We start from the raw sequence: 26,383 nt of genomic DNA, 5'->3' as shown, positions 1-26,383 counted from the left end.
TTGGCCTCTAGCTTTTTTTTTTAAGACTTATTTATTATATATACAATGTTCTGTCTGCATGTGTGCCTGCAGGCCAGAAGAGGGCACCAGATCTCATTATGGATGGTTGCGAGCCACCATGTGGTTGCTAGGAATTGAACTCAGGACCTCTGGAAGAGCAGCCAGTGCTCTTAACCTCTGAACCATCTCTCCAGCCCTGACCTCTAGCTTTTTATACACATACACACATACATGCACATACGCCCACTCACTCATACACTTTTACACATATATGCATGCACAGTCACACACACACATGCACAGTCACACACACGTGCAGACACGTGTACAGGCATGTGCACACATACATCATCCCTTTTTTAGACAAAACAGAACAAGCTGGTCACTTCTGGCATAGACCTTTAACCTCAGCCCTGGAGAGGTAGAGGTAGGTAAATCTGTGAGTTCAAGGCCAGCTTAGTCTACAGATGAGTTTCAGGACAGGCAGGCTACACAGAGAAACTCTGTCTCAAAAACAAAACAAATCCATCTAGTCTTTGAATTTCGACTATAGGTTGGGAAGGACACAAGAAGACCTGACTTTCCAGCAATGCCCACAGCAGGGAAGGCGGAAGGATGTAACAGAAGCTTTGGCTTCTTTAAAAACTCAGTCACGCAAATACGTTTTTTGTTTTAATCCTAAGTGTAGGATTTTAGCTTGAGCTTTAGTTTTTCCATAGCTGATAATTGCTTCCTTCGGCCTCGTGGTCTTTGCCAGCTGGTAAAGGCCTGCCTCGTTCGGTCTGGAGAGGGGCGCGGCCTAGGACTATTAGGGATGTAAATACGAGAGCCTGGAAAGAAAAGATGTGGCATCTTGGAGAGACCAGAGACAGATCTTGGAGGAGAGATTGCTTGCTGAGTTTACTGTTGCCAGAGATTGGGATAGCCCGCCAAGATTCCATCGCCCCTAAACAGCCGGGAGAAGTAAAGGGGTCTGTGCCCTCTCCCCACTAACCTTCTCTCTCTTCCCTAGGGTTAAAGCGTTGTTGGAAGAGAGAGGGGGGTTTAAATACCCCAAATGAAATAGAGTTTAAAAACGAGCGCAACAGGGGAGAGAATCCTCCTCACCACCTTTGTAAGTTCTGCCCGGTACCATGTCTTACAGTTCCCCGTCTGGGTGGCTGCTGTTGTGCCCGCCACAGGTGATGCTCGGCAAATGGGACCTCTTTGGCACTGTGTACAGCAGCCAGTTTCGCCCTGCCACCCACCTCCCACAACCCTCTGGCAGGGGCTCGCTCTCTTGCGGGGCAGCAGGTCTCCAGTGCCACCCCTGGGCTTCTTTTTCTCTCCTTGTTGGCACTGAGGCCTAGGGGAGACTGACTTCCCCAAGAGTTAGCCAAGTTCCTGCTACATCCTCCGGCGTTGCAGGGTTGACGTGCAGCTGTGAGAACCCCAGATGCTGGCCCCGGAAGGGTGCCCACCTGTCATTCAGAGTTTGAGTGGATCCTGAACCCCACCCCACGCCTGCTGCACAGGGGAGGCAGGCCACCTACTCTGAGGTGCCGTCTTCCGGGGGCTTGTCTGTCTGGTCCCCGACACGTCAGCTGTTTCACCTGGCTTATAAAGCCATGGTGGGTGCTCCAGAATTCAAAGAGCTTGTCCCTGGAAAGCAGTGACTGCCCAGCACACCCAGACAGGCTGCGGAGAGGAGCCATGTATTCAGGCAGGTGGCTTTGAAAAGGGGAGGCAGAGCGTGGGCTTGGCTTCCTCCCAGCAGGTGCCTTGGGCAAAGCCTTCTGCCCTCACCCTGTCTCAGGCTCGTCTGTGCCTCCCAGGGTGGCAGGGGAGACCCGAGACTGTGTGGGTGGTGCAGACACAGCTGGCCAGTCATCAGAGATACCCAAGAGGTTACCAGCCTGCTCCAGACAGCCCCCCTGAACCCCAACTTCCTGGCCCAAGCTCCCTCTGTTCACCAACAGTTAGACAGGGGGCTTTTCTGCTAGCCACATCCCCCTGCCCCCACCCAGCCCAGAGGGCTTACTTTCTTTCAGCCCACATCTGCCCTTCACTCCTCCTACCTCCTTTGGGCAGCCTACCCCACCCTGGGATCCCACAGACCAGCATCCCTAAGGACCAAAAAAAAAAAAAAAAAAAGACAGCAAAAGCAGGCCGGCCTATCTGTCACCATCTTTCTTTATTTCCGGTTTCTAGCTTGACAGTCAATGACAAAACTTGTTCGATGACAAACCTGCCACCCTCCCCCCACTCCCCGCACACCACCTTGAGTGTTAACAGGCCATTCTTCCATATATTATTAACGCTTTGCTAACCTATTTAATACTTTAAATATAAGGACAAAACAATAAGTTAGTTCATGGCTGAGGGCTGGTTGCTGCCGGCTGGCAGGCAGGAGGGTTGATCCTGTCTCCTGCCTGGGCGAGATCTGGAGGCTCCAGTGAGGTAGCACAATTGTGTATACAGTAATTATCGCCAGGGATGTCCAGAGCCCGCCGTGCGCCGCTTCAGTGCTGGGGCCCCTAGGGCGTAGGCAGCAAACCTTTGCCCCAATACTGACAGACTTACTTAAATAACATAAAACCATAATAAATAAGATCAAGAAGAAATGCGCCCAAGCTGATCTCTGCCTCGGTTGCCCTGTGTGACCCAGGCCGCAGGCTGGACCCACTGTCATGCTCCAGTTTGCTGTAGGGATGGGATGACAGGGGAGGTGGCCAGACTGAGCCCTTTGGCACTAGGCAGGCATTGCAGGCTGAGGTCAAAGCTGAGGCAATCTCGGTCCCTCCCCAACCCTCCCCCCTGGATCCCCAAGACACGTCTGATGTGAGAGAGAAAAAAAATGGGTCCACAGCTGAGGTGTCCAGGGCCTGTCTATGTGTGTTTTTCTCTCTTCAGGGGAAGGGGCCATGGCGAAAAAGTTGCTTTGAGTGGCCGAGCAGATTTTTTATAAACTGGGCAGCTTCAATCTTGGTATCCGGGACTCTGGAAACCTGTGAACGAGGAGAGAGGCCCGTCCATTAGAGGGACGCCAGCACCCACCAGGGGCTTTCCAGGGACTGTCCTATACGATGCTCCCAAAAGTCCCTGCCAGGGGGGGTTCTGGTTTTGCCCCTTCAGAAATGTGGAAACTGAGGCTCAGGTAAAAGTTAGGAGCTCTTGAGCCCAAGAACGGTAACTCCCTAAGCCTGGGTCCCTCTTGCCACAGTGGACAAACATATGGGGTGCCCAGCCGGCCAGCAGGAGTGGGCGCAGGGGCGGGCCAACTTACCACAGCTGGGGCCTTGCGGGCACACAGCCCGTTCAGAATCCTCTGGGTCTTCTGGATGGTGTTACAGCTGGAGATATTGGTCAGCGAATCCAGGGCTGCACAGAACTGGAGGAGAAGAGGAGAGATGCCCGGTCTGGCTCAGGCCACAGGAAAGCAGTTGGGCTGGCCAGATGGGTACAGGTGGAAGAAGGAGCCTAAATTGTGAGGAGTGAGTGGGTAGCTCGTGGGACAGCATTTCGCAGCCTGCGGGTTTCGATCCCGTTAGGGGCCGCCTATCAGACATCCTGCATGTAATATTTGCATTATGATTCATAGTGGTATAAAAGTTACACTTAGGGAGTAGCCATGGAATCATTGCGTGGCTGGGGTCACCACAGCGCGAGGAACCGTGTTAAAGGGTCGCAGCATGGGGAAGGTTGAGAACCGCTCTCATAGAGTTTGCTTTTTCAGCTGAGTTCTATGATGAGGCAGGCTCTCATTCTACAGCCCAGGCCAGCCTGGAACTTACTATATAAAATCCAGACTGGCCTCAAACTCATGGTAATCCTCCTGCCTCAACCTCTCAAGTCCTGATATTCCAGGCACGCCTCGCTCTGAAGGTTGTTTGGGAAGTCCCAGCTGCATGAGTCCGGCTTAGAGGAAGGACACCTATAGCTGCCACCACATCCCCGAAGCCCAGGCTCCTTACCCCGCCAGCTGCCAGGTCCACACTCCAAACCATGCTGCCATTGCACAGGGGGGTCTGAGGAAGCAAAGAGAGACCGTGAGCAGAACGGTAGCAGGAGTCGCAGGCTTGTCCCAGCCAGGCCAGGCCCGAAAGCACCCCTAGGGTAGCAGAGAGGCAGACTTGACAACACCCTAAGCTCCGTTGTCACCTGTGCCTGAGGGGGATGAGTCAGGGGTTAGACCTGGAGTCGTGAGAGGGAAATTGAGTGGCTATTGGCAGGGGAAATGCCTTTGTTGAAGCTCGCCACAGTCTGGGCAAGAGGACGGGGGACCTACAGAGAAGGCCAGAGTTCGGAAAAGGAGGAATGGGGAAGGCTGCTGTTGACCTGGCCTCATCGGATTCGAGGCAATGGGAGCCTGATTAGGAACACACATAAGGCCTCAGGTGATTCTTGCAAGGCTTGGGTCTAGACTGACATCAACCTCCCTGGGACCTTCAAAAATGAAGCCACCGTGCTTCACGTCCCTGGAAGTGTCAGCAGGGATGACACAGAAGCCAGCGCCAGGCTTAGCACTAGTCAATGGTCAGACTCTGTGAGATGATAAGCCCTCGGGGACAGGAGTTGATGCTCCAGAGCCCTCCTGTCCAACTGCCTGAACTCATGACAGCGACATGGCATAGAACATCCAGTTTGGCAGATGCCAAGTGGTTCTAGGAAGCTGCTGGCCCTTCCCTGTTTTCCTCTGCGGAAGAGTGCCGTGCTGGTAGAAGTGGAGCCAGGCCCCTAGTGACTCTGCTAAGCCCTGCAAGGTCCAGTTGTTAGCCATTGCCACACCATTTTGAAAGTCCTCCATTTTGGTTAAACAATGGCGGGTTCTGGAAACCACAGTAATCAGTATTCCAGAAATAAAGCAGCTCATTTTCCTAAATTCATGTCACCCTCAGCACCGGCCCCCACACTCCTGCAAACCTTTAACAAAGACAATCCAGCTGTGGAGAGCTTTGAGGATCACCTGGTACTCTTGCTCACCATTCTTTTAACTACACCCAGCAGGCTTTGGACCCATATTCCAAGCCTTCCCTGTCCCCATAAACTATCCCATAACTAGGCTGTTAGCAGTCTGAGGGCTGTCTGGTTTCCCCGTCTAGAGATTTCTCTTCTACAGGTTTTTGGTTTTTGTTTGTTTTTTGATTAAACCTGTCCCATCGTAAAGGCCTTTCCTCTGGGGGGGGCCTTCACTGTCCACACTTTTGCATTCCCAAACTGGCTTCCCCTCTTCCTCACCTTTGAGCCCCGGGGTCTGGGGGCTTCTCCTGTCATTGACACAGGCCCCGACCCAGCCTGCTCATGCCCTCTTCTGGGAGGGGGTGTGTGTTACTCACCCTCTGATCTTGTGTGATATTGCTCAGCTCTTCAATAAGTTCCTTCAGGGCCACGGGGGGAGACACGGATCGCCCCACGGGGCCTGGGACAGCGAGACCACTAAGGCAGGCGAGAGCCAGGACCGCAGTCAACCAGAGCGCCATGAAGCCCAGAGCCAGCGGGAGAGGAAAGAGGAGCAGAAGAACCGTGGGCCGGCCTAAGCTGGTGGCTGGTGGCCTTAGCCCGTTGTAGCAGCTTTTATAAGCCCAAGTGGTGACGTCTCACCCCTGGTCCCTCATTGTGGGGCATTATCTGAAAACCACATCTTTACTCATCTTGATTTTTTTTTTTTTCGATTTATTTTTTTTTGGAAAATCCAGTGCCATCTCAAGGAAAGAGTCTGATTTAGCGGATTTATTGAGAAGGGTCTGGGACAGAGTTTCCAAGTTCTGGGTGGCTTATTTCCAGGGTGGGCATCAACAAAGCCAGCTTCTGCCCCAGTAATTCCACCTGCTGACTGCCCCAACTATTGGACAGCCAGCCCAATACTGACTTCCGTGGGTCACTAAGTACCTGGCCGCCTCTAGGCATGTGACAATATCAAATCTAATAGCTGTGAGAGTGGGGAAATTTTCCTCTCTGTCTTTCCTTTTTTTTTTCTTCTTAATTTCAGTAAACATATCTCATAAATCATCAAAGCAACGCACGGTTCGAATACAAAATTCAAACAGGACAAGGAGAATAAGGAGAGAGCTAGCTTCCGTCCACCCCACTGCTCCTTCCTGAGTGGGAGGGGATGCTTAAACTGCCCGAAGGTTCACTGAAACGCAGCTAGCTCAGGTATTCCCCTGACGTTTCACGTGTAACATTGTTTTGATGCTAAACTCCGCCAACGGGCAGCCTGGACACGGGGCCCACCAGGGCCTTCTCTTGGCCATTCTGCTGGCACGCTCTATCTGGGTTGGGGAGGTAGCTGGTGGCTGCTCAAACTCTTGCCCAGTTCAAAGAGCGTGACTGCTGCTGATAGCACGAGACTGTGGCCACCATCCTTGCTTCCCACCTCGGCCCTCCAAGGGCCTCAGGACGCTGGGAATGGTAGGAGTGATTGGAGGGCTGCTCCTGGGCCTGTGTCCTGCAGGCAGCCCCCAGGGCCGCAGGGACACCGGAAGAAGGCCTTTTCCCTACTCTTTCCTCCGGCTGAACTACCCACCCCCGCCGGAGGCCACAGCATTTGCCTATTGGGTAGTGATGTCAAGATGCACCCTCACCCACTTCCTCCCTCAGGCCAGCAGCGGCCCCTCCATGCCCCCCTTCTCTCTCAGACTCTCCCCAACCCATTTCTTCCCTTCAGCCAGACTCCATCTGCTCACAGATGTCCTTAAGGGACTCTGGTGCCCTCATTCTCGCAGGACCTAGCCTCGCCCAGAGCTCTTCCCACTGGGAACAGCCCTGGCAGCTCTCTGTCCACAGCGGGGGTGGGGTGGGGGTGGGGAAGGCCTCGCTGTCCAGCTACACATCTAGGAAATGGAAACCCGCCTCTGTCCCTTGTCCCCCGACAAGAGCTGAAGCGCCTTGCCTAGCCAAATGACCCCTGTGGGGCCTCAGTTTCTCAGTCCGGAGGCCAGGATCTGCAGGGGGCCAGATCCCTTGGAGGTCTCCTCCTCGGGGCGGGGAAGACGAGGGGAAACACCTTGGGCGGTGCACGGGTGAGTCAACGTGGCCCCTGCCCCTCAAGACGAGCCGAAGGCGCGCGGGGAGCAGCGGGGAGGCGCCCCCCGCGCGTGGGAGAAGGCGCGCTGGCGCGGCGATGGCCCGCGGAGATAGGGGCGCGGACTTATGTAACGGGAGATGGGGTCGATAAGGGGCCGGCGGCGCCGCCTCCGTGATCTCCGGGAAGGCGCAGCCAGAGCTGCCCCGCAGGGAAGCGGCCGCCCGCCGCCAGGCGGAACGGGGGCCCGGCTGGACCGGTGTCCCCCGCGCACCTGCGCATCCTGGAGCACCGCGCCCCTGCCCCTCGCCAACCCCGCAGGAGAGGGGCCACCGCCCCCAGGGCCCCTGCAGGGAGAGACTGAGAGAGCTGAGAACCTTCTTCTTTTCTTGGTTTTTCGAGGCAGGCTTCCCCTGCGGCTGTCTTGGAGCTCTGTAGACCAGGCTGGCCTCGAACTCAAGAGATCCACCTGCCTCTGCCTCCCTGAGTGCTGGGATTAAAGGTGCGCAGCTTTAATCTCACCTGGCTGCTGCTGCTTCGTTATTTTATTTATTTATTTATTTATTTATTTATTTATTTATTTATTTATTTATTTAAATTTCAGGGTTTTGAGACAAGGTCTAGCTTTGCAGCACTGGCTGGTCCAGAGCTCCTGCAAGCGTGTCCAACTCGCAACTACGAAAGGAGCCAAGCACACAGTCTTTAACTTACTGAAACATGAAGATTTAAAAACAGGACAAACTGCGAGTGTGTGTGTGTGTGTGTGTGTGTGTAACTTCATTACTGTCCTTGAGTGTGAACTTTGTAGATGACACTATCAAAAGGTTGGGTATCTTTTAGAACAAGGTGGTCTTGAAGTCGTGGCAATCCTCCTGCCTCTGCCCCTGGAGTGAGAAGGGCAGGGGTTGTTCTTCTTATCCAGCCTGTTCTAATCAGCTATTACATCATGAGAAACCAATTCACACAAACTACCAGAGGGTGTGACCTGAACTTAGAATACTTACGGGCCCATGGCCTGCAGCTGGGCAGTTTGCGGGTTTCCGGAAGTAGCCTTGATGTGGGGATAGTCCTGCCTGGCCTCTGCTCGCCTTGGGACTGGCTGGAATTTCAGGTCAGCTGCCTCTTTCTGGATCCGCAGGCTTTGGGTCTCTTTTTTTTTTGGGGGGGGGGTGGAAGATGACGGTGTTTGGAAGGAGTGCGGACTGTGTGAGTTGTTTGTTTGTTTGGTTGGTTGGTTGGTTGGTTGGTTGGTTTTTTGAGACAGGGTTTCTTTGTGTAGCCCTGGCTGTCCTGGACTCACTCCATAGACCAGGCTGGCCTCAAACTCACAGAGACCCGCCTGCCTCTACCTCCCAGAGTACTGGGGTTACAGGCCTGCGCCATGGCACCCGGTGTGAGTTGTTTTAGTTGGTATAACTGTTTATTCAATTTCCAGGGAAGTTATGTTTGCCAGGAACTTCAGAAAAGGAAGCCGGCGATGTGGCTCTCAGTTCTCAGTAGGGCCTCCTGCACCTGTCCCCTGAGTGAGCCTGTTGCGCTTAGCTTTTAAGGGTGTCTGCACAACACAGGATCCAGGAAGAGAGAGATTCCATCTTCCTCAGAGCATAAGGCAGGCAGCCCAGTGCTCAATAGAAAAGGCCAGGCAGGTCCCTAACCAGGGCCTTCCGCTCTCCTGCCACAGCCTGCTACTGCGTGGAATGGTCTGGCTCTCTACACCATGCTGGGAGAACTGGGTTTCAGGACACAAAGAAAATGGCTGGGGCTGGTGGCCTACCAAGCTGGCGGTGGTAAATTCCTGTCTTGGAGCCAAGAATCCTCTCCTGTTGGCATCTGTTAAACATGCCAGTGGACTTCCTTAGCTTGCAAGTAGGATGCAAATCTCAGGTCCCACAGGGTTTGTTGTCATCATTGTTAGCTTGTGGTCTGGGAGTCAGGGAGTCAGGGAGTGTGTAGACCAGGCTGGCTTCAGACTCCGCTTTTCCCTCCCTCTCCCTCCGTCTTGAGTGCTGAGATTCCAGGTATGGGTGGCCAGGTAGTTTTCTCTACTTTTTTCCCAGTGAATTTAACCCTGAACCACGCCCCCCCCCCCAGAAGTCTCCTGTGGGCCTGGTAGGGAGCCACTGTCTTTTCAGGTCACTTGTGTGCAGGGAGTTCCCTGTGCCCATCTCCTCTTCATGCTCTCCTAGTCCACACCTGTGGGAACTTTCTTTTAAGTTTTAACTTTTTTATAGTTAATTTCAAGTGGTATACAAAACCATAAACGCTGTGCGTATTAATGGAACAGCCACGTAATGTCCGGCACATTCCAACACCGTGGGATGCTTGACTCAGGCTCAATAGTCAGATTCTGGTGAGTCTGCCTTTTGATGCCAGCCTGTATCTGTGTGGTGTGTGTGTGCACTTGCCTCTCACTCTCTGTACTGGACGCATGTGTGTGCAGTTGTCTCTGTGTATGAGTGTGGTGCACACGCATAAGCTAGTGGTTGATTGTAGCGGTCTACTCCCATCCTCTCCATTTTTTTTTTTTTTAACTTTTTTGAGACAGGGGTCCCTCCCCGAAACTGAAGCTTGATGTTTCAGCTAGTGCGGCTGGTCAGGAAACGCCCGGGCTACAGGTGTGCGCCACCATGCTCAGCCTTTATAGGTGGTGCCGGGGGATCTGAACTCATGCTTGCAAGGCCCCCGTGCCGGCAAGGCAAGAGTTTTATCCACACTGAGCCACTGCTGAGAGCTTTCTGACTAAAGGTGTGGAAGAGGCAAAGTTTTTGAGAACCTGTGTACCTAAGTATCTTTATATTACTCTTAAATAGGTGCACAGTTTAGCTAAGTATAAAATTGTAGATGGAAAAAAAATGTCATTTGTTCAGAATTTTTAAAAGTCTGTCTTTCTGAGGCTCCAGCGTCCTCCCTTAGCCTTTCTCTAGAAAGTGAATGGATTTTCTTGGTCTTTGCTCCAGGTTCCAGTGATGTGCTCCGGAGCAGCTGATTCTATCAGCTTTGATAAACATGCTTAAAGCTCCTGACCAGGGAAAGCAAGTTACTAAGGTCTGCTAAACTAACCAACCTCCTCCTACCTTCTCATTTTCTTTTCTTTTTCCTGTTATGCTCTTCATGTGGCACATAAATTAGAACGATTATGCATGCATATAATCCTCACATGAACACTCCTAGAAAACCGGGGTGGGGGAGACAATGGTGACTTTTCCCTATATTTTCTTTTCTAGTTGGAACTGCTGTGGGTTTTGTGTTTATGCTTCTTGGAGCCTGGTCTTCAACTTTTCTTATCATTTCCCCTCTGCTGGTACGTTTCCATAGTTTTCTTTTCTTTTTTTTTCTTTAAGCCCAAGAATATTTCATTCTTTGGGGCAAGTATGTATGTGTGAGAGAGACAGACAGACAGAGCAATAGAGACAGAGAGCCTGCTCAAAGTTCTGTGTGGAGCATGCGCGTGGAGGTCAGTATTGATGATGGGGGTCTTCCTCAAGGACCCTCTATCTTAATTTTCTTTTAAAGTAGGCTCATATTATACCAGAGGCTGATTCCCTAGAATGGCTGCCAGCTCTCCCCAGAGATCAGCCTGCTTCTGCCTCCCCAATACTTGATGACAGGCCCAATGTGGGTGGGCTGTGTATTGTGGGATGTGGCTGGTGTGTATTGACCTGAACTCAGGTCCTCACGTTTCTACAACAAATCCTTTACCAGCTGAGCCATGTTCCAGCCCCTGACCCAGTTTTCACTGTTAGGAATTATTTATTTATTTATTTATTTATGGTTTGTTTGTTTGTTTGAGACAAAGTCTCACCCTGGAACCTTGGGTGGCCTGGAACTCAAATGCTGGGCCTTGAGAACCACCCACCTTCTCCCTCTGATGCACTAGAACTGAAAGCATTTGCCACCACTCCTACAGAGGTCCTATAATTTTTTTTTAATAAAGTGAACACTTTTTTAAAATTTAAATTAATTTTAATTTCCTGGCATCAAGCCAGGTATTCTGTAATTGAAGCACTCGGGTAATCTGGATGATCGTGAGTGTGAGGCTATTTTGTCCCGCCTGTGCTTTTTACACTTTTCATCTTCTGCCCTCGAGTCAGCCTCTTCCGGGAGCCTGCCTTGTTTTCTTGAAGTCGGTGTTTTAAAGTCATGGTGCAGCTCCCTGGGTGTCATTACAAGCACAGCCCCATGTTTCATGACAACATACACATAAACCTTACCTTTTTCCATTTTTTTATTTACTTATTTTTGGTTTTTGAGACAGGGTTTCTCTGTGTAGCTCTGGCTGGAACTTGCTCTGTAGACCAGGCTGGCTTTGAACTCAGAGATCTGTCTGCCTCCACCCCCCAAGTGCTGGGATTAAAGGCATGCGCCACCATCGCCTTTTCCCATGTTTACCTGTTGAGCAGAGCATTGTTAAGCAGCATGCTCTGCAACTAAAGCCCAGAAGTTTTCAGAGAAACAGATCCTGCCAGCTGCTCCCAATCCCCAGCTCCCGCCCAGGCTCTGGGGGCATTGCTGCTTTGATCTCTATAAACTTGGTTGTTTTCCATACCCAGTGCATATGGCCTCATGCAGTAGTTTTGCTTCTGCAACTGGCTTTGTGACTTGGCCTGATGTCCTCAAGGTTCAGCTGTGCTGCTGTGTGCATCCTTCCTTGGGAGGGCTAACATTCCACAATGTGACGGTCCATGCATGTCATCTCCTCCTGCCCCTTGGCCGCTGTGCCAATCGTTGATCCTTGAGAGTACTTTCAGTCGCTTTCGGTATACTCCAGAAATGCCAATAAAAGTATTTATTTGTACTTTTGTGTCTCTGAGTGTCTGCCACAGGCCTGTGGGTGCACATGGAGTTACAAGAGGTTGTGAGGTGCCATGTGGTGCTAGGAACCAAGCTCGGGTCTTCTAGAAGAGCAACACAGGTTCTTCACTGTTGGGCCATCTCTCCTGCCCCTAAATCACAAATCTTAAGAATTATTGCCCATAACTCCATCCTCAGAGGATCTGACAACCCTGGACTCTGAGGACGCTGCACTAGTGTACACACACCCACACACAGACACAAACTTATAAGTGAGGTGTTTTAAAAGGATCGTTCTAAATGTCTTCATTGTTCCTAGGAGCTACCACAGAAGCGGCATCATTTCTGCATGAGACGGACCGACAAACAGAGAAATAGAGAGCTAGCAACCATCTTAACAGCTGTGAAAGTATTGTGTTGTGGCTTTGCCTGAATACACACACACACACACACACACACACACACACACACACGTATGTATGCCATGTATGCCTGGTGCCTAAAAAAGTCAGAAGTGGGTATCAGAACCCATGAAACTGGAGTTGCAGACAGTTGTGAGCCAGCACGTGGGTGCTAGGAATCAAACCTGGGTCCTCTGGAAGAGCATCCCGTGATGTTCACCATTGAGCCATCTCTCTAGCCCCACATTGTGGCTTTGATTTGCACTTCCCTAGTATTTAGGGATGTTGAAAGCCACTTGTGAATTTATTAACCAGTTTACTTATTTAGGGCGAGATGGCTACATTAAGAATTTAGGAATAAAGAACACTAGCTGCTTTTATTCTAAGATTTATTTATTATGTACACAGCGTTCTGCCTGCATGCTATCTCATTAGAGATGGTCATGAGCCACCAAGAGGAACGAGGTTCAGCACCCATGTGGATTACAGTGGTCTGTAACTTCAGTTACAGTAGACCCAGCACCCTCTCCTGGCCTCCATGGGCACTGCACCCACAGGGTGCACAGACCAACATGAAGGCAAGCACTCATACGCAAAAGGTAAACATTTAAACTCTGCTGCTCTGCAAGAGTCCTTTACTTATTTGGGCCATCGTCTCCTATCATGTAGATGACACTGATGTTTCTCTCTGTGCTAAACACTTTCTTTCTGCTCTACTGACCAGGTCCCTTCATGCTCTGAGGTGTTCCAGTGTATCTGTATTTTCTTTGGTTGCCCATGCTTCTGGCTTGTATCCTTTTTTTTTTTTTTTTAAAGATATTTGGCTTACCAGCATGTTTTCATAAGATACTGCACTGGAGGGGAAAGGGTAATGGAATTCATGAGATAAGAAAGCAGAAGAAAAGTAATGGGGGAAGGAAGGGGAACCTCCAGCAGGACCGTAGGGGAGGTAGAATGCCACATACATATGCAAATGTCTTAATGCCTCATACATATGCAAATGTCCTCACAACACCTGCCCTTCTTTTTGCTGGTCTAAAACCGTTAACAGACACAGTGATGGCTTTCTAGTTTCCTGGCTGTTATCAGTGTAATACTGACCTTTCAGAATGAACCTGACTGTTCCTTTCTCCTTTTCTGTTTTTAAAAACAGTTTGAAGAAAATCGGTGTTACTCTACGTGCCAAACAGATGTCACTAATGAAGACACTGGTCTTTGTTAGTAATACTAAACTGTGTTTACAGACAGCGTCTCATGCACCCCAGGTTCCCACAGCTTACCATGTAACCAAGGCTGACTTGGAATTGCCAGTCTTCTGACCTCCTCCTCCAGAGTGCCTGGGTCACAGGTGCACGCGTCCATTGCTGGGTCACGTATGGCCCGAGGCATGCTAGGCAGGCACTCTACCAACCGAGCTGCACCCCCCCAGCTCTTTAACTGCTAGTTTAACACCATTACATGTCAGAGGCTGCTTTATCTGCAGTGTGTTTGGCTTTGACATCCATCCCTGAGCTCCGATGTAGGGTCTTATAATCTTCCAACTTTGTGATGGTGCAGAAGCGCTGAGTCCAGAGCAGAGCTGTCCTTTTTAGATTTTTTAAAAACATACTGTGTGCACCTGCACATGTGCCCATGTAGAGCTCAGAGGATGACTTTGTAGGGTTGGTTCTCCCCATCCACCTTTATGGGGGTCTCGGGGATCAAACTCAGGTTGTCAGATTTGTTGACAAGCACCTTTGCCTGCTGAGCCATGTCACTGGCCCTACAATCTACTTCTAATGTTGACTCCTAGGCCAGTCATGCTATGAGATCTGTTACAATGCTGGGCAGTGGCTGAGCCCACTCAGCTGCATGTCTAGATGTGGGAACAGCCCTTACTGTGTCGCTGAATAGGGCAGCCAGTAGGCAAGTGTCACCTCTCTGAAGTCTAATTTCGGCTAGATGGTTACTCAAATTATCCAGGTTTTATTAGAGATGCTATGCCTGGACCAGAGTACTGCTGGTTTTGATAAGGGATGGGCAGATCCTTGATTTTTTTGGGGGGGAGGGGGCGGGAGGGAGGAAGAGTTGTTTGGTTAATTGGTTTGGTTTTCTGAGACAGGGTTTCACTGTATAGCTTTGACTGTCCTAGACTCACTTTGTAGATGGGGGCTGGCTTCAAACTTAGAGATCTGCCTGCTTCTGCCTCCTGAGTGTTGGGATTACAGGCGTGTGCCACCACTGCCCGGCTTAGATGACTTTAAAAAATATTTTAGAAGTGTATTTTATTTCATATGTATGTGTATTCATGTGCATATGTGTGAGGTCCAAGGACAATCTGTGGGAGCTGATTCTCTCTTTCCACCACATGAGGCTGGGGAATGGAACTCAGAATATCAGGGCTTGGCAGCAAGCACTTCCAGCTGCTCACTGAGCCATCTTGGTGGTCCTCTGGGTGCCTTCTGAAAGTGGAGCTTTAAACTGAGGGAATGGATGTGAACTGAGTTAAACAAGACGCTGGGCTTGGTGGAGGAACTGCACAGATGTGCAGTCACTAGTTGGAGTTTCTGCAGGAGAAGTGCTCTGGGTCGTTTTCAGCTGCAGATGTTCGTTAGATAGTCAAGTGTGTCTGGATGGCCAGCTGTCTGCGGGCCGCTGGGTGAGTCAGTTGAGAAGAGATCTGGACTGCAGACAATCACTGACCAGCATCAGCATATGGGCCACTGGGGCAATGCCCACAAGTGAGGAGCTGACCTGTGACTGCCACTGCCACGAGGAGCCATCTCTCCAGTCCTCTGTAGTTTTTATCTGTGGATGCAGCTTGGGGGAGTCCGCAGGCCAGCTCCCCCACTAATAGGCAGTACATTGATAGGCATCCTGCCACGTCTCAGAGTCTCCCTGCGGGATCAAACCCCCACAGCCCACTGTGGTAGCTGCTCTACCAGTTGGCTGCCTTCTCTGTGTCTCCCCAAGCTCCCACCCTGGCTGACTGCTATCTCTGAAGCCTTTCAGGCTCTGCTGTGGGAACCCAAACTAAGAAAATAATTCCAAAGCTTTGAGGCTTGGTGAAATCAGGGAATGAGTGCAGAGAAGAGGGGCAGACAGGCTGAAGCCTGCAACAGTGAGTCTAGGAAACAAATAGCAAAGGAGATCTCATGTTAGGAAGAACAGTCGACCTTGCCCAGGGGTAGGTGGCCAAGAGACTATGAGTAGAGAGGACAGGCCACCCGCCTAGGAGCTGTGATAGTGGGCTACAGAATTTAAGCTGTAAAGGGGAAACTGAAGACATGAAGAAAACACCATGACCAAGGCAACTTTTGGTGGAAAGGGGATGGAATCAGCGGCATACAATTGCAGTAGAATCCAGGACTGCTGGGGTTTTGGTGCTCTCTGCAGATGAGGTTAACATTGAGGTTAGCTCCAGTGCCAGTCCGCAGAACCAGCGCCTTCCCATGGGGTGGAGGCCAGGAAGCTGGATGTTATAACCACTAGGATACTGAAATCGCCCACGATTATAAAACTGGTTTGGAATGACACTTAACTGGAAGCTCAAGTCTTCAATGATCGGAGGAACGTGCTTTTTGTTTTTCTTTTTTGTCAACTTTGTATGTACTGGAGTGGCCCAGAGGGAGCCTCAGTTGAACTGCCTCCTCTGGCTGACCTAGGGGGCATTTTCTTGATGATTGATGTGGGAGAGTCCAGACCACTGGGCAGGCGGCCCCAGGCAGTCTAAGACAGCAAACTGAGCAAGCCAGTACGCAGCACCCCTCCATGGCGTTTTAGTTCTTGCCTTTCGTTCCTGCTCCAGCGGATGATGGACAGTGACGTCGAAGGGCAAGCCCCAAACCCCTTCCTTCCTCAAGTTGGTTTTAGCATTTCAGCACAGCAGTAGAGAAGCAAGTGAAGACAGAAATGGGTACTGACGACATAGGACTGCTGTGACAGGACTGACCGTGTTGTTTTGGGGAGGGCTGTGGTGGCATTTAGAACTCTTGAGACAGAAAAGCCATTGTGTGTGCAGAGCTCAGTGGGCTGAGCTTGGAAAACAGAAACGTCAAGAGGTGCCAATGATGGAGGCCTGGCTTGTGAAGTCTTAGAGGGAAGCCAGGACTATGGGGGCTGTGTGATACTGTGAATTAATGATCTGTTGTTTTAGGTCAGCTGACACTGAAGAATTGGTGTGATCAACAAGAGCCCAGCATCACTGACGCGAACTTTTGGGTTCAACTATGCTTCAGAGGGGCCGACACTGGACCTCAAGCTGGCAGCCAAACTCGGTAACGTGTTAAGAAACTCCCACGTGGCACTGGGCTTGAAGGCATATGGAGGGATGCTGAGGCTTGGCACTATGTTGAAAAGTCAGAGTACTATAGAGAGGCCTGGCGGTCGCTTGTGAAGGTGTGGCCTCAGGTGCAGGTGGAGGTACCAGGGCTGTGGAACTTTTTTGAAAAATTAGACTCATTTATAAATTGTGATATTACTGTAAGCGCTTATGCATAAAAAGTTATAGTTTAATAGAGTCAAGGGGTCTATTGTACTGGCTGGTGGGTGTGTGTTTCAACAGAACCCAGAGTTGGCCAGCGAGAGAAAGCCTCAGTTGAGGAACTGCCTCTAACGGAGTGGCCTGTGGGCAAGTCTGTGAGGCATTTTCTTGATTGATGGTTGATGTTCAAGAGTCCGCTCACTGTGTGTGGAGCCATAACTGACCGGGGGGCCTGAGCTGTGAGAGAAGGCCAAGTGAGCAGGCCTTGAGTGCATGCCAGTAAGCAGTTTTCATTCCTCCATGGCCTCTGCCTCGGTTCCTGTCTTGGGCTCCTATTGTAGCTTCCCTTAGTGACAGGCTGTGACTCGAGGAAGAGTAAACCAAATAAGCCCTTTTGTCCCCACGTTGGTTATGGTCAGTGTTTTATCACAGCAATAAAAAGGAACTAGGACAGAGGGTATGACCAGGCCAAAACCAGAGTAAGACCAGACAGATGAATGAGGGCTCCCATGTGCCAACGCTCAGCTGGTCCTGCCTACTGCTTCTGTGTGCCAGAGGGTGACTTTCTTTCCAAACAAGGTAGGGCCAGTTAGCCAGCAAGCAGTGGCATTGGGATTCAAGCCCAGGTAGTGTACCCCACTGTGACTGCTAGGTGAAGGGGGACCCTATTCCCCATGTGTGGGGAAGGCTAGCACTTAGTGAAAAATGCCTAAAAGTAGCAACAAGAAAGGCACCTATGCCACTTCAAAGCCTGCTGGTGTGGGGCTGAGTGAAAGCAGCTCTCGAAGGAGCTTCAGGGGAACCTGTCCGCGTGCTGACTAGATCTGAAACTGGGGTGCTTCTCTCATTTCATACAAAGCTTGCACTGCCGTTTTCTTTTTTTGAGATGGGGTCTGTGTCTGTAGCACTGGCTGTCCTGGAACTAGGTAGAGCAGGCTAGCCTTGAGTTCAGGGAGCTGCCTGCACCTGCTCCCGAGCTCTGGGACTAACGGTGGAGCACACCTGGCACTGCCTTTTTCCAATCATGCCGACAGGACCTCTGTACCTTACTGGCAGAGGCTACCATTTGTGTGTTCTATTACATGCTGCTGGGTTTTAATTTCGACTTCTTGACAAGTAAGATATTTATGTTAGGTATCTGCCTAGTACATCTGCCTTTGGCTTTCCTATGGTTAGTGGGCAGGCTTACTTTTTGGACCTCTTGGGTCCTTGGGATAGACAGTATGGTCATTGATTAGTCTAATACTCAACTAGAACTGATGTGCTCTTCTGGAATTCATTAAGTGAATCTTTGATCTGTGAGAATGGCCTGCTGTTCTTTCTGATGTCTCTCAGTGTTATGGACTTGGGTGATCCTTGCCATGAGGCACCTTGGAGTAACAAAGAGGACCCAGACAGTGGAGTGGTGGCCCTGCTGCACAGCCCTATGCCTAGGAGACGGTTGGGACCCTATTTCCTCAACCAGGCCTGACCAGAGACACTGGTCTAAACCCAAGAGTCAGTAGGTCCATTCTTTCTGTACCCGCTGAGGGACAAGATAATTCTTTGCCCTTTTCGGATTCTAGGAGCTGTCTATATCACTTAGCTTGGAACCTTTTCTCATTTTAAAAGTACACTGCTCCAGCCTGCATCCACACATTTCTCTCACATCTCACTTCCTTCTGCCATCTTATTAGGATATTTAAAATGACATCTGGGACCTTACATCTGAGCCCAGAATGGAGTCGGAGGTACAGAGGGCTCAGTGGTGAATCCTAGCTCTGCTGCTGAATAGTATATTAAAAAAAAAAAAAAAAAAAAAATCACTACCTGCCTAATTTCCTCATTTTTAAAATGTTTTAGTTCTTAGATCCCTGGAATGGAATAAACTCTTATTGAGATGATTATTTAAAATTCCAAATATAGACTGGGGAAAAGAATTCTCCAGGTGAGTCTACTCATGTGAAGCTCAGAACTAAAGCACATCAAAAGAGTAACCTTATAAAAGAGTTTTACTATCTGAGTGCCTTTGTCATGCAATGTAATTCAGTTCTAGGAATGACAACCTGGGTATCTTCAGGACTGAGAAGATTCTGAGGATGTTAGGGAAGACAGTCTATACCTCAGCTTCTTAAAGGTGGGCCACAACCCCACGGTATGAGGGTCACCAAAAGTTTGGCCACAGCAAAAGGTTTTTGGACATCAAAACCAAAAATTCAAAATGCAAATCTAACGACTCCAGGGCGTCTCCAGTAGAACTTGCCTGCACGGCAACACGCCGTCACTTCAGCCCGGCTGTGAACCCAGTGCACACTGTACTAGGCGTGCCGCGATAGCACAGCTGCTCAAGTCCAAGACTGCTGGGTTATAGATCAGCGTTCCCACCACACAACACACACTTGCACTTTTAGAGGCGCGTCGTTGAATTATAGAAAGCAAAGATGCTCCTGCCACCATTCTTCAGCTGCTTCAAAGTCTCCCACCATTCCCAGTGTTTTCGGCCTCCTGCTTGAGATGCTCGCTCTTGGCTGTTCCTGCTCCAAAGCCATGGACCCTAACCCCCCGGGATCAAGCACTTTCTTTCCTGAGTTGCCTTGGTCATGGTGCTTTATCACAAAAACAGAAAAAAGTAACTAAGGGAGCAAATGTCAAATTAACTGGCTTTGGCTGTGCTGTGTTAGAATGCTTGTTTTAAAGTTCTTGAGTTGTTGATTTGAGTTTCATAGAGGAATCAATCATTAAATGATCTGGGGCCAGGAATGGAAGTCAGTCAGTTGAGTGCTTGCCTATGGTGTAGGAAACCCTGGGTTCGATTCTCAGCACCACACAAACCAGGCTTAGTAGTGCACCTTATAATCCAAGCACTTGGACAGCAGAGGAGCAGAAGCTCATGCCCATCCTTGGCTGCACTGTGGGTTCAAGACCAGCCTGGGCTTGAAGCCTTTTTCTCGCAGAGTAAGAAAAATTTTGGTTTGGGAATTACAGAATTTCCAAAACCTTTAAAATGTCCATAAACAAAGCCCTGCCATTTTATACTTTTTTTTTTTTTTTTTTTGTGAAAACTATGTATACAAGACTGGCCTTGAATTCACAGAGATCCACTGGCCCCTGCTGGGATATCACACCTGGCTATGTGAAGCAACTGTAAAAATTGATTGTAAAAGCCAACCAACTCTTAAAGTTTTATGTCCCTGTGAAGTATCAAATATCCCATCAAGATTTAACTCTATATGCAAAACAAGCATATCCATGCTACTAGTATATAAATATTTGCTTTTGTCTTCAATAAATGATAAATGTATATACACCAGAGAACTGTTTTGAAGTAAATTTCCCTGTGATCTATTTTCAGTATGCATTTGCATTACATACTTGATTTATATACCTGCAAGAAAGGGGTTATGAGTGGAAAGGAGGAGCCCTGTTCTGGAGTTGATGTCCATCAGATCTGCAGCTGGCACAGAACTGGCCTGACCAACGGAGTGACAGACTGTAAAGTGCTCTCTCCAAGCATGTGACCTTGATGTGCCCTGTCTGCAGAACACCCACAGGAGGCTTCAGATGGCTATTCCACACGTGTGTACTGGACCTCAGCAGGATCAGCCTCTGGAGTGAAAATGAGGTTTGGCCATGGGGAGCAGGCCCCAGCTGTGGGAGAGCCTAGCTTTCCATCCCCACGGGAGCCTGCTGTGGAGAGTGACTGGGATTTATGGCTAGGCCACGTGGAGGAACATGACACAGAGGAGAAGGACGGGCTTCCGCATGCCGGGCAGATCAGGTCAGGAGCAGGGAAGTTCCTCTCTAACTGGGCAGGATAACTGTCTGGCACGGCTGCAAGGGGAGCACAATGGGTATTCCATTAGATGATCATCTCCGGCTCCTGTCGCACGCCAGCCTCCAGTCAATGACTGCGCTTTCCGCTGGAGAAATCTGGACTCAGACAGACAGGTTGTGTGCATGGATCTATGTTAAAGCAGGGCCATTTATTGAATTTCACTTCAAGCTTCAGAGAAAATATTAACTTTGTTTTGTTTTCTTTTTCAAGACAGGGTTTCTCTGTGTAGCCTGGGCTGTCCTGGAACTTAACTCTGTAGAGAGACCAGGCTGGCCTTGAACTCAGAGCTCCACTTGCCTCTGCCTCCCAAGTACTGGGATCAAAGGCATGCACCACCACCGCCTGGATGAAAATACTAACATTTTAAAAATGCCGTCTCCATAAACCACCAAAGGACCCTCCTGTCAGCACCGCTCTGACAGTGTCACTCATTTGGATAATGTTCACGTGGGGGTGAAAGGCTGAGCAGACCGGGGAGGTTGCTAGGCTGTGGGCACTGTGTTCAGCCTTCATTTGAAGCAGCCTCTACCGTAGGATCTCTCAGACACTCCACATCCCTACAAAACAAGCTAGTGAACGTAAGAGCCCAGGGAGTTAATGCTGCACGTCACAATCTCTGAGCACTGGTCGATGTTCTTCCTCACCCTGTAGAATTTCTCCACGTACTCAGATCGCCCTAAGAGCTCCACGAAATCTTCATCGTGAGTGATTACCAGAAGCTGGAAGTTACGCTGCTGGGAGCGACTTTTTATGATCCTGGAACAATACATTGAGAATGCTTTATTTACTAATGGACATAAGTTTGGAAAAACCACTGGAAATCTGCTCAGATACAACAGCTGTGTGGCAACCAAGCTTTTCCTGTGATAGGACCTTTGGCTGCCCTGTAGGAGATGGGGGAGGGTTGAGGCCTTCAACCTAGGCAGCCAGGAACTCTGTGTCTCCTTCGACACTGTGGGGTGCGAAGTCTCATTCCTCACACATCCAGCTAAGAACCAATTCAGGAATTTGGACCCGTTTCTCAAGATCCTAAGTTGCTATTGATACTAGGGCAAGTCTTGTAGGAAAATCTAACCCATCAACCGCCCAGCTCGTCCTTCTTTCTTCCAAGACTCTCCCGCCCTGTGCCCAGACTTCTCTGAAAGTGTGAAAGTAACTCAGGGAGACAACAGGTAGGGGAATAACCCTGCCTTCTGAAGAGCTGGGTCTACGCAGAACTCCGCCACCGCTAGTCGCTAGATGCATCGGTGCTGTGACACACAGGGCCTGAGTGGGCGTATGGGGACATTTTTGCTCATCAGCTTGCTGAGGTATCAGCTACGAGTGAGATGCAACAAGAGTTTTAACGAAAACTTGTTTACCACTTGCTTAGGGCTGGATGCACTTCATGCTTCAATACCACAACACCCTCCTTCCTCAGGAGTATCCAGAGCTGGCTGTCAGAGTCATCTGGACCCAGGGGTGGACAAAGTCAGAGCTGCCCTCCCTGGAACCTTTCTGACATGAGTGGTCAGGGTACAGGATGACTACAGCTTAGCATTCAGCAGTGTGCTTCCACAGAAGCTCTCATTCCTCACGGTGGTCATGTGATACATGACAGCCAGTCCCGGCTCTGCTACCACCATCTCTACGTGTCTGCCCAGGGCACACTGACTCCTGTGCTTGACGAGAGATTCACAGGAAATCCGAAGCCTAGAACTCTTCACTCTCACTTGCCCTATGACCATACTTGGGGCGAGGCAAGATATGGCTGTGTTTCAATACTCTAGTTCGTTTTATTTTATGTGCTCTCATATTCTATCTGCATGTGTGTCTGTGTAAGCGTGTCTGATCCCCTGGAACTGTTACAGACAGATGTGAGCTGCCATGTGGGTGCTGGAACTTGAACCCAGGTCCTCTAGAAGAGCATCCAGTGTTCTTAACTGCTGAGCCATCTCTCCAGCTCCTCAGTTTCTTTTTCAAGAGATTCTGGGGAATCACTGTTGAAAAGCAAAGTGCATAGCCTGGCCTATCTGCTTTCTTTTTGTTTTAGGTATTTTTTTAATATTTATTTATTCTGAGGAAGGATCTCACTGTGTGGCCCTGGCTGACTTGGAATTCACTGTGTGAACAGGCTGGCCCTGAACTCAAAGTGACCAGCTTGCCTCTACCTCCACATGTTGGGATTAAAGGTATGTACCAACACACCCAGCTCTGATTTTGGTATTTAAAAAAAAAAAAATTACAACTTGCTCCCAGATTTGAAATACTTACTCAACCAGAGCATGTGCAAGAGATTCAATGTTTTCTCGGTCAAGATTTGTTGTGGGCTCATCCAAGGCAAGGATGCCACAGTTCAGACAGAAGGTTTCAGCCAGTGCCAGGCGGATGATAAGAGAGGCCAGCACCTGGAAAAAAGTTGCACAGCAGACTTCTTGAGAAGGGGACAGTGCGAAGAGCTGAGCGTGGTGGCTCACACCTTTAATCCCAGTGCTCAGGAGGCGGAGGCAGGCGGAGCTCTGAGTTCAGAGGCCAGCCCCGGCTACACTGTAAGACCATGTCTCTAAAAACAAAAAAGGGTGGGAAGAAGCGGGAAATGTCATGGGTCATTGATGTTAGGGACAGTTCAATGGAGGCTCATGTTTTTCTAGAAATGGACCAGTAGCAACACTCTCGCCTACCATGTGCATGAAATAAAACACTGAGAAACAGCCCCGCTGACATCCCAGACCTACTAAAATCTGACATCACAGGCTAAGGGTGATGCAGACACTTTTTAGCAATTGATTTTTTTTTTCTTTTTGAGCAGGGTTTTTCTGTGTAGCCTTGGCTGTCCTGAACTCGCTTTATAGACCATGCTGGCCTCGAACTCTCAGAGATCTGTCTCTGCCTCCCTGAGTGCCGGGATTAAAGGCATGTGTCACCACAAGCAGTTGATAATTTTAATAGATGTCTTAAGATTCATCTGCAACTCACTATGTAGACCAGGCTGGCACCAAACTCAGAGATTTGCCTTCCGAGCGCCGGGACTACGAGTATGTGCTGTCACACCTGGCCATAAAACTTTTTGATCTGGTAAGCTTCTCAATGATGGAACTTACTGGAAAATGTAAACACGTTACATTTTCCTGAGCCGCACAGGGACTTTAACTCTTTACAGAGTCATCTTTAAATCTCCATGTTCTCTGGTCTAAAGGAGAAACCAGATAGCATGTTCTAAATCACACCACAGTGCCTACTCGTGTAATTGTCAATGAGAAAAGCAACCATAGGGTAAAGCTGATAGGGTATGGTTTTATTTGTACTTACCTGCAGGGAGTCCACTAAATATATCCATGGTTAATAAAACTCAGATGTTAAAACCCTCAGTCTCAGCACAGCCCTCTCTCTCAGGGTTGAAGGGACACAGCCCAGAATGAAGACTCTTCTGGGCAGGACACAGTGCTTTCTGGTGAGCTAACCTCTGCCTGCGGAATTCCTGGGCTGCTGAATGCAGGGCAGGGCACACTGGTGCCCAGAGCAGGTCAGCAGACTGCAGAAGCCTGTTGTCCCCGTGGGGGACAGACACTTCCTTCCTGCCTTTCTACCACCACCCATCTACATGCAGGCTGCTGGTTGGCTCACCGCCACCACACCATCCACACACCTCTCCCTGCACCACGAAGCAGATACTGCCACAGGAAATAGACTTTTGCTCACAGACCATGTTACAAACTCATTTATAGTGAATATTAGACGTCAGCAAACAAAGCAAGCAGGGATATTGTTTATAGATTATAAATTAGTCATTTCTTCAGACTATGATTGAGATAGTAATCTATATTTGCCAGAAATTGGTGTTAGCTATCTGGGGCTGGCAATAACTGGAGTAATTATGCCAATAATGTGGTATCCTTTCCTCAGTATGCAAAATTTTATGAAAATCTGCTTTAGTCTGAAATCTCACAATCTGCACCCTGTGTACGATTAACAGAAATCAAGCATTCATGACCTCCTGTGCTCCTGGAATGCAGGTCTCATGTTCCAGCCTTATTGAAACATCATTTCTTATCCTGATTTTCCCCAGTGCTCCAAACCTACCTACTGTCTGCCTCCAGGAGCCTCATTTGGCCCAGAGGCCTGTTCTAGCCACTGAATCTTATTCATGTAGTATAGGGCAGAAAGCCCCTATGATATCAATGCTCTGAGAGTAGACCTCTCTATTAGATGGTCCAAGGCCCAGTCCAAAAGCTAGAGAGGCCTGTGCAGGGGCTACATTCTCAGTGACATAGATCAGAATGACTCATTTGGTTCAACTCAGGCCCTAGTTTGCAAGTGTTTGTTCTTGTACAGATCAGGCTGGGCTCATACCCACTGTAGGCCAGGATGACTTGGAACTTCTGGATCTCTTGCCTCTACCTCTGTAGTGCTGCTTAGGTACAAGTTTAGGGGTCAAGCCAAAGTCTGTTCATGCTGGACAAGTACTCTACCAAGTGAGCCACAACCCCCTGCAGGTGTTATTTATGATTGGCACTATAATTAACATAAATTCTGAGATGTTACTGACTGTTGTTATACCAGAATGTATCTTTGGGGGCCCATGAAACAATGATTTTACTCTGAGGATTGTTGTGAAGTGAAAATGGATTTGAATAACTTCAAGCCATCTCTCTCTCTCTCTCTCTGAGACAGGGTTTCTCCGGGTGGCCTTGAACTCACAGAGATCTCCTGCCTCTGCCTGAGTGCTGGAATTACATGGGTGCACCACCAGCAGCAGCTCTGACACTTTTTCTTAATAGCAATCTTCAGAGTGCTAGAGGGCATGTGAGCTGGCACCGGGACGGTGCAATGATGGTAGCACGTCTGCTTCACAGGGTGGCGAGGACGCTGTAAGGAGCTTCTCCTTCATGTAAGGGTGGTCTTAGGGCTTCTGCAACATCCAGTCCATCTTTCAGTTCTTTAAGTGGGATAGATTGCCGAGATACCTGCCTTTTGTCCAGCACTGCATCGTCCCCGCATGTCCAAGGCTGTATCCCCCTTCAGCATCACCACTCGGTAGTTATAATTCCGCCTCTTATCAGAAGCCGATACGTTTTCGTCCGCATCTGAGCGAATTTCTATGTATTCAATATCTAATAGAGAAAGCAGAGTATTTAACACTTACACACAATGTCAGGAAGCCTGGGCACAACAGTGAGTCTCATGTCCTTAGAAGCACTGACTGCCTTGAAAACTCTCTAGCCAGGAAGTCTCAGGAGCCACGTGGTCTGCCAAGATGCAGCCTGGATGGTCCACCCCCAGCCTGGGCCCAGCTCCTTTTCTAAGAGTTTCCTTTGGGTTTTTCTTATCACTTTTGGGCCTATCCCTATCTGTGCTTTCACAGAACCCATTATGTCATCAGCTAATTGTGTCTGTGCCAGCCAATGTGAGTCCTACGGGGCTTTAGAAAAGAAACTTTGCACCTTCTTTTTGTTATGAGATGTTGCAAAGATAAGAATTCTTAGAAAAATCTCAAAGACATGCTCAGGAAGGGGCTGGAGAAGGCAATGCTGGCACAGTATGGTCATACAGGAAAGGCTGTGGACAGAGCTTTGGAACAAGCATTTGGGACACCATGCTGGTTACCTTGTCCACGATAGGTACTCCGCCAAAGATCACGGATAATTTTGTTGATTTCTTCCATTTTCATACTGTGAAATTTCATTATTGCTCTGGGAAAAGGAAGACACTTTTACTTGGTACAATATGAACTATTTGTATGACAGATGTAACTATGCAGTAGTAGATGCTAACTGATGAAAATGTAATACCCGCAATGATAATAAAAAGTCTCACTGCCCCAGTACTTTCAATTATAAAAGCAGACTGTGAAAAGGGCTAGAAAACAATCAAGCAGAACCAAGAAGTGTTGTTTCTCTAGTACTGAGAACTGCCAGGCAAGTGCCAGGCCCCAA

At 49.3% G+C, this 26,383-nt stretch overlaps 2 protein-coding genes and 1 long non-coding RNA gene across 4 annotated transcripts in view; 1 reads left to right on the top strand and 2 right to left on the bottom strand.

Annotated features, from left to right (window-relative positions):
- Positions 1-2,866: 2,866 nt before the first annotated feature.
- Positions 2,867-5,520, bottom strand: Il13 (interleukin 13). The gene is made up of 4 exons (XM_021637351.2): positions 5,316-5,520; positions 3,954-4,007; positions 3,266-3,370; positions 2,867-2,987 (listed from the first exon to the last, which is right to left on the bottom strand). Exons 1-4 carry the CDS (start codon positions 5,457-5,459, stop codon positions 2,889-2,891), a joined length of 402 nt encoding a protein of 133 aa, XP_021493026.1. The 5' UTR covers positions 5,460-5,520; the 3' UTR covers positions 2,867-2,888.
- A 10,737-nt stretch (positions 5,521-16,257) lies between these two features.
- LOC132646303 (uncharacterized) lies at positions 16,258-20,767 on the top strand. Its single transcript, XR_009584447.1, has 2 exons — positions 16,258-16,451; positions 19,989-20,767. It is a non-coding gene; the product is annotated as an uncharacterized LOC132646303 (long non-coding RNA).
- Rad50 (RAD50 double strand break repair protein) overlaps positions 20,599-26,383 on the bottom strand; it is a 55,723-nt gene continuing 49,938 nt past the window's right edge. For both annotated transcript variants that reach the window (XM_021637331.2, XM_021637330.2), the window contains exons 22-25: positions 26,055-26,140; positions 25,419-25,561; positions 22,725-22,858; positions 20,599-21,227 (exon numbers count right to left, since the gene is read on the bottom strand). In XM_021637331.2, coding sequence (XP_021493006.1) covers positions 21,041-21,227; positions 22,725-22,858; positions 25,419-25,561; positions 26,055-26,140 — 550 coding nt within the window. In that variant the 3' untranslated portion in view covers positions 20,599-21,040. The remainder of the gene's footprint in view (positions 21,228-22,724; positions 22,859-25,418; positions 25,562-26,054; positions 26,141-26,383) is intronic.

The sequence above is a fragment of the Meriones unguiculatus genome, chromosome 11 (assembly GCF_030254825.1).
Source record: "Meriones unguiculatus strain TT.TT164.6M chromosome 11, Bangor_MerUng_6.1, whole genome shotgun sequence".
Classification (NCBI taxonomy): domain Eukaryota; kingdom Metazoa; phylum Chordata; class Mammalia; order Rodentia; family Muridae; genus Meriones; species Meriones unguiculatus.
Note: the sequence above shows the minus strand (reverse complement) of the source record. Positions and strands in the feature narration are given on the sequence as shown.

Excerpts from the sequence above, each read along its gene's own strand:
- Il13 (XM_021637351.2), bottom strand. The coding sequence starts at position 5,459 with ATGGCGCTCTGGTTGACTGCGGTCCTGGCTCTCGCCTGCCTTAGTGGT. Across the intron at positions 4,008-5,315 it reads ATATCACACAAGATCAGAGG|ACCCCCCTGTGCAATGGCAG; the intron begins GTGAGTAACACA and ends TTGCTTCCTCAG. Across the intron at positions 2,988-3,265 it reads CCCGCAAGGCCCCAGCTGTG|GTTTCCAGAGTCCCGGATAC; the intron begins GTAAGTTGGCCC and ends CCTCGTTCACAG.